Genomic DNA, 7,769 nt, shown 5'->3' with positions numbered 1-7,769 from the left:
AATTATGTTCTGGAAGGTCCTATAAAAGATTTGAAAGCAGCTTGCCCCCCAACAGTTACACAAAATAACTAGGTGTAAGTGGCTGAACAGTTTGCAGTATTCCCCAAAACCTGTTTGAAAAAAGAATGGAAGAGGGAAAGACGAATGGAGAAAAAATGAGGAAGGATGGGCATGCCACTCCCACCTCTCTTTCTCTGCTCTTCTTTCAAAACAAGACTTAGAAGAGCTGTGATTGCATCTCTGGCGGTCTTGTTCAACTTGGGCTTATCAATCACAGCAAAAGCTGAAAGGGTGTTGGCAGCAACATGTGAACCTGTCACATATTTTGTTCTGCTCTACTTAATTAAGAAGTACTTTAAGTAGCATATGCAAATTTCAGCACATTTGGGGGAATCAATATACACCTTTATCGTAGACTTACAGATAGATACATTTGTGTCTGTCTACCCTGTGTCAGATGGGGTCTGTAAATTAATGTCTCTATTCAAAAACACTTGCTAGACATAGTAATGGAAGATTCTTGGGAAATAAATATTTGAAGCCCTGCTTAATTTACCTAACTAAATAAGCTACTCATTATAGAACAGATGGAAACAGTCTTACATTAGGTAATAAATAATTGGAATATAAATCTACTTGAGCCTATAAGAAAGAATGAAATGATCTTGTTCTTCAGATCTTGCATTAGTCACTATCCTCATGGTTATAATTTTCTTTTTTCAATTTAGTCACAGCCAAGTTTTCACTGTAACAACAATGCCATGAACATGGGTCTTTACATGCAATCTAAAATGTAGCTTTGTGACTTGTTAAAGCTTTTATGAGACAGCATTTGTCAATAAATAATAAAATAATCTAGGTCTTGTACAACTGTTCAGTGCCTGTGTTCTTATTTGTTTTTTGGTCTTCAAAGAATAAATAAAGACCAAAATGGAAACAATTTGAAGCCATCCACTTTCCAACCTATTGTTACTGGAACTGAGAAATAAACTTTTCAGTTTATTTTAACACAAGTGTAGCTCATCCTCTTCAGAAACTTAAGACCTTTTTTCTGTAGTTCAGTTCATTGCTAAAATACTTAGGAAGACCAAATAAGCATTTTGATTTGAATTAAAAAAACAAAACAAAACCCCCAAATCCCTTGGTCTAAAGATATGGCTGACTATTTCTGTGTCATACTTGAGAACCTTTCCAAAGAGGTATCAACCTGAAGTACAAAAAGAATGAAATATATATATTCATTAAAACTTGTACATTCATAAGGCAGATCCCTACTAAAACAATGAAATAGTTGCTGTTGTCATTATGTCATCTTTTCTTTCCATTATTTCTGTGATTTATTTTTTATCTCTCTCTTTTTCCCCCTTCTTCATTTTGCTTAATAGACAACCAGTAAAGAGAAATGAATGGCTTACAGATAAGGAACAAAGATATCAGTGAATGGAGGAATGGCTGAGCTGCGGTATGATGCAACATTCTTTTGTGTTACCACTTACATTAGCATAAAATAAAATGTATCAATTGTCAATATACAAGAAAGTCTACCTATTAATTATAATGGGTTGGTTTATAGAATGATGATGTAATTGTCCTTCTCTTTTATAAAGCCTATACATCTGTGCACAGAACATTAAAGTCATCATTAAGACTTTATACCTTTAATTGCATTTGAGTGAATCTTCATGCTGTTTAGATTGTAACTTCAGAACAAAAAAAGCCTTGAAGAAAGATACAATATGCAGCCTCTTCAAATGCAATTATATCAATGCATTATCACAACCTGTACCTCTTATGTTTCAATCTCTTCAAAACATATTCAGAGAATGAGTATGTTTTAGAGCATATTTTGGAAATGTCCAACACTTAAACATCTAAAATATCATATTCCCCATTCCTTTTAATGTGTTTTCATGACAGAAGTCTGAAAACCTACACATTGTGTTCAAATCTTGCATTCACAGGAGCCAGTGACAAACCTTCCACTGGTTTCAGCAGGAGCAAGATCAGACTCAAGGGACTATATGCTTCATGCCATCGCAGTGCAATACCTACCATCCACGTTATTGTCAGCTCTCGATTGCTTCCACCCCCTCCTCCAACATCAGAAGGAGCCACATTAGGAGCTAGAAAAACAAAAGAAACAAGAAAAATGACTCCAGAATACCCATTCAGTAAAAAAATCATTATTTACTTTTCTTTTTATTAGCAGGGCCAACAAGCACACGTGCCCACACAATTACAGTAATGATAGTCTGTAATAGCTGTGAGAGTCTGCGGTTTTGCCAAGACTAACGCATTGCTACTGTCACAGGAAACATGCCAGTTCTACTCATAGCTAGCAATCAATCATTCTTCTTTTTAACCATATTCTCTATAAATATTTAATTTATTATTCAGAAATGGAACACTCCTCATAGATCTTAAGTGAGGCACAGGGTAGTGTTCCCATGCTTCCTTACACACTGCTATTTTGAGAGCTCAAGCACCCAGGACTCGAACACGTATTTAACATAACAAACTCTGATTAGTTCCATCTATTTCAATGGATTTACTCACAATGTGTGAAATTAAACCCATGGATAAATCTTTGAAGTATTGGCATCCTGATCCTATTTTAATCCAGATTAGTGGCAGATGTCTTGTTGGTAGGCAAAGGTAGATATTCAGAATGGAAGCTGGATAGCAGTTAGAGTCATTGACTGATTGCATTTCATACTGATATCCCATGTAATGAAAGAAACCGTGTTGATTGAGAGATCAATATTAGTGCACAACTGAGTGGTAAAGCAAGATATTCTCAAAGACTTCATTACAAGTCATTCCTGTATTCTTATTTCTGTAAGACTCTGTCAGTACTTAAATTCTCTCAAATACAGTAAGCACCCAAAAATTAAATATAGGCATTTCCTAAGATATGCAGGGTCTTTTCTCTCAGAAGCTGATATGCATAAAACATTTGACAAGAGCTGTGGAATTAGGAATGTTTTTGCACTAAATATGATGATTTCATTGCTATCCTCCATGTTTTTTTTGTACTGCTGTCTCTGCTGTCTCTCAATATTAAGGACACACAAAGTACCACTGAAAACTTAGGAAATGATGGTTAAGCTTGCCTACAGTACATTATATATGCCACAGGTGATCATGCATTAACTACATGCTCTAACTACATGAACATGTTTTTTTGTGTTAAAAATTCTTTTATCATCAGACATTTTGCCTACTACTCAGTGAACGCCACAAGATATTAAGAAGACAGTTCCTGTGTGCTGTCCCACTGTTAAATAAGATGCTCACTAAGGCCTTCTATTAGGGTTAACTTAGGAGAAAAGAAAAGCAGAGAAGAATTAATGCTTTTAGAAAAGAAAAAAAAAGTAACAAAAAATTTGAAACTGTAATCAGTATTTGGTGCGTGGTGTGCACTATTTATTTCTGGCCTTCCAGAGCACAGATCACTGGAAAATGAGGCCAAACATATATATCATGGCAAATCAAGAGGAAGCTTTTTCCAGAATTATTACCTTATTACCCAACCTTATTATTACTGAAATATACAGAAGTCACCCTGTCTATTATGAGCTATCTAACTTCGGTACTAAGTTAGAAGCAGAGGTTTGCTAGAATGCTTATGTAGTCAAAGAAAAGATACAGGCTGCCAGAGAAGAAAAAAAGATTGGCTAAAGTCTTTTAAATCACCCTTTTCAGGAGTATCTCCCTCATTGTCTCTCCACTAAAACTAGGTTTTTAATTCAGACAGCAACACAATTCTGTAATGTGTCTAGAAGTTTCAATACACACAAGTAGCCTTTGACTAACTGAATTCCAAGAAGTCATAGTGAAATATAGGTGTTATTGAAGAAACAAGCAGATTTTATTAAGAAAGAAAAAACAAATCTTTTTTCCATAGCACACATCCTTAGCATGCTACTAAAAATACTAGTTACTAAAATTAAAGTTATATCCAAATGCAAAGAAGAGAGACTTTAGAACTGATAAAGACACTGATAACATTACAGTTTAACAAACATAATTTATCAGTGATACAGTGTAACAGAGAGGTTAGTTGCTGTGTAACACAGAACAGCTATTAAAATAATTACAGCATGTGGACATGGGTTGCTGTTTGTGCCATGAAATATTTACCTTCTTCAGGAAATGTGTCCAATAGAGGTTTACATGAAAACTCACACACAGTACTGGTTCTGTAGTATCCTGGAAGTCCAGACAGTGCAACCCTGTGAGGCTGCCCAAATCCTATTGCTTTTGCCCATAACAAATTCCAGCTCCTGGCAGGAAGGTGACTTGGACACAGAAGTTCATCTCTAGACCATTACTGACTTGCACTCTATTTTGGCATAGCAAGAAGTTCCCATGTTTTTGCCTAGGAAGGTGTGCACTAACATTTTGCTTTGTTTCACCAAAAATGTCTGTCACAGTCTGACAGAGATGACAATGGTGCTGGGGCATGAGGAATGAGTCAACTGACCACATCTTGCAAAAACATTACATCCTGCTACAAAAGATGAGGATATGCCATTTTTTTCAGGTTGGGAAGGAGATTAAAAGGAACTCCATGAATATGTGGCACACGGCAGACTGCAGGATGCTACCATTGTTCCACCTGTGAGCATTATTTTTGCCTTCTTTCAGCAAAGCAAAAATGTCTATTATGAGCCAGGCTCTCCAAGGAGCCTGAGTAGATTTCTCATTTAGATCCCTGGGCCTTGTTTAAATACAGTTGTTGAGTCAGAAAACATATAAAGCTAATAGCCAATTTTATAGGCAGTAATTTCCTTCTACTTTAGTATTAACATTTTGTAGAATTTCCTTCCCTGTCTAGATTAATTTAACCAATCTCTATTTCCTTTCCCCCTATGTAATATAATTTTTAATGGACCAAATGTGGGTCTTTTTTAATAAATGTTTTGAAATTTGCAATGCAAATAGATTTTATTTTGATAAAGCATATCTAATCAAAACAAACCTAGCAGGTCCAACCGTAAAATTTTATTCTTACATTTTGGTTTTGCATTTTTAGTTAAAAATCTCAAGCCATGGGACAACAGATTAAATGCTACTAAATTATAAATGGATTGGGGATGCAAATGGGTGCTAATATGTGTTAAGGAGGATATACTGATATACAGGCTTTGTTGGACACAGTCTTTCTGCAGTGACATATTACCTCCCAGAGCACTGCTGTTATCTCATTTTTACAGTCAAAATGGAATGTATTATCTTGAATAATAAGTACAACATCTAATTCCTCATTTTGGAGAATTCATTTTATAATGTACCTGCCTAAGCTTAAAGGATATCCTTAAATGGGTTCTGAGATTTTAACACTGAGCAATTAGACAGATAAGGGTATGTGTTGTGTTGGATAATGTCACATCTTTGACATGGAATGAGAAGACACCAGACCAAACCTTCAATCACAGAAGAATGGCATTATCCAGTTAAAACACACATCCCGTCCTGTATTCTTTAATTACAATACAAGTCAAAGAGCAACTGAACATTTTACTATTTCAAATATTTTCTATTTTGTTCTTTTTTTCTGTTTTGATTTTAGTGCATCTGGACAGTTTGGTATTTGCTTGCTACAGTGTATAGTAGTGGGTGGCCAGAAAAACATTTCCTGGGTTTGAATCTTTTAAAATCCTTTTTTCAAATAAAATTACAAAATGGATTAATAAAAATGTGAGAATATAAAGCACATTAAAAAAAAGAACTAGACAATTTCTGTCTACGTACGAGCGCCTTCTGTTCTAATTCTCTGTGATGGCATACTAGGTTCTCCTATCCCCAAAGTGTTTGTTGCTATTATCCGGAATTCATATTCCATCCATGGAATTAAATCAATCACTGTAGCAGCCTCCATATTTCCTTCAATATCTGATGGCTCTAAAAGAAATAAAAAATTGCTTTAGAAAACAGCATTTTTACAATAAGTTCAGCCAGTAATTTGGTTGATTTCTGCAAAATTGTCGCTACTCTGCATTCACACAGAGCCAACGGAAGGAACATGATGTTATACACAAGTGATACCACATTTTACAAGGAGCACTCCTGGCAATGACTGGGTATTTGGAAACTATGACATTATCTTGGATAAACCTTTACAAGCCTGTAAGTTTTTTCTGGTATGAACTAACAAGAGAAATACATTTAACTACGAGATATCCTTATAGCGTAGTTGTAGAACTTCATTTTACCTACAGACAAATGCAACGAGAAATCTGGAATGCAAAAATAATAAAATAAAAATTCATGATATAGCCAAGGGATAGACATGTGCAAATGTAGGGATCCATCATAAGTGGATAAGGAGTGGTTTATAAAATGAGGTCAGATTTTGGTGCACCTTCTTAGTAGCATGTTAGGACTTGCTATCTAGTTCTGATTCAATGAAGATAGTGTTATTACAATTCCTGCTAAAAAGATTTATTATTCTCAAAAGGGTGAGTTTTTTTACAGTAAATGAAATGTGTAATTCTTGGGTCTCTTTCTGTCTACAATTCACAGACAGTAGGGATTGTTAGTCTGCAGCTGTAGGAAGACAGAGGTTTTTAGTTCCTTTAGTGAGCCAAGAGTTGTTTGTCAAATAAGAATCCTAGGTTCAGAGGGAGATGAGAAATGACATATTCTGTGCTGGGAAAGCAGCTAATGTGGAATTAAAATATGAGTGAATTGGCTGCAAAAAAAGTAATAGCAGAGTAAGCATTAGATCGTGAGAGAGCTTTCCTTTCCCTAATCAAACTTTTCATTCCAAAGCGAGGTACTGCAGAACAAAGAGAAGCACTCTCTATTTTCTTTCTGTTTGCCCACCAGCCTCCCTTATCTTTACACAAATTATTTTTCTGTCCAGTTAATAAAGCCATGGTGATCTTCCATGGTATCCAAGACATGATATGAATTTGTTGTTCCTTTTTCTGGACTGCTTTCAATCTCTTAATTTAATCTTACTGTGCCATCTTCTCAGAATAATCATGAATGATCAACACTGTGAGAATTAATCCTTCCAAAATGCTCTGATCCCCTTAACTGGAAGGAGCAACATAAATGTAAACAACGTATTATATAACTTATTCACACATATTTCCACATTGTGAAGTAGGACACACTTCTTTCATAAAGTACACTTGATATTATGCAACCTGAGATAAAGGATTTGGTTTGGGAAAAACAGTAATAGTAATAGTAATAACAATAACAATAACAATTCAGAAGTGCAATGCCAAAATGTATTTTTTGTTCCACACATTGAAAATTGAAAGCATTAAATAACAGCCTTAATCCTGATGAGAGATCAGTTTGGACTGTTTATCATGCTTCTTTCATGACAGTAAACACTGAGCCAAACTGGGAGGGGCCCACAAATGAAGTAAAACTTGCAGTAATGCCAGGAATGATTACTATGATGACTTTATTTTTTCAGGGAATCATCTATTGACCAAAATTACTCAACGTGGTTCATGAAATGATTTTGGAAACACTGAAATGGTTCATTTCAACTTTTCAGAAATGAAGTGTTTCTATCTTTCCCACTAGCTTCTTAAAACAGGAATTTAGGAATCTAGGTTCCTCCCTGTCCCACTCCAGATGTAAACCCCACTCAACGTGTCACAGGACAAGACTCACAGTCTCACTCTATGCCTTAATGACTGTCTCATTATTTATACAAAGCAGAAGAACTTTAGAGATGCAGAGAAGTGCATCCCATCATGCCTGAGCCTCAGCAATTAAGGAATCTTCCTGAGAAGTGA

The 7,769-nt window shown here is 35.4% G+C and overlaps 1 protein-coding gene across 1 annotated transcript in view; it reads right to left on the bottom strand.

Annotated features, from left to right (window-relative positions):
• The window catches only part of CNTN1 (contactin 1), an 85,856-nt gene that overhangs the window by 37,412 nt on the left and 40,675 nt on the right, over window positions 1–7,769 (bottom strand). The window contains exons 16-17 of the mRNA XM_026062998.1: window positions 5,758–5,907; window positions 2,053–2,123 (exon numbers count right to left, since the gene is read on the bottom strand). Of these exons, the coding sequence (XP_025918783.1) occupies window positions 2,053–2,123; window positions 5,758–5,907 (221 nt within the window). The remainder of the gene's footprint in view (window positions 1–2,052; window positions 2,124–5,757; window positions 5,908–7,769) is intronic.

Source organism: Apteryx rowi, unplaced genomic scaffold (assembly GCF_003343035.1).
Source record: "Apteryx rowi isolate R43461 unplaced genomic scaffold, aptRow1 scaffold_198, whole genome shotgun sequence".
Lineage (NCBI taxonomy): Eukaryota > Metazoa > Chordata > Aves > Apterygiformes > Apterygidae > Apteryx > Apteryx rowi.
The sequence above is the reverse complement of the archived record's forward strand: the minus strand, read 5'-3'. Positions and strand labels throughout refer to the sequence as shown.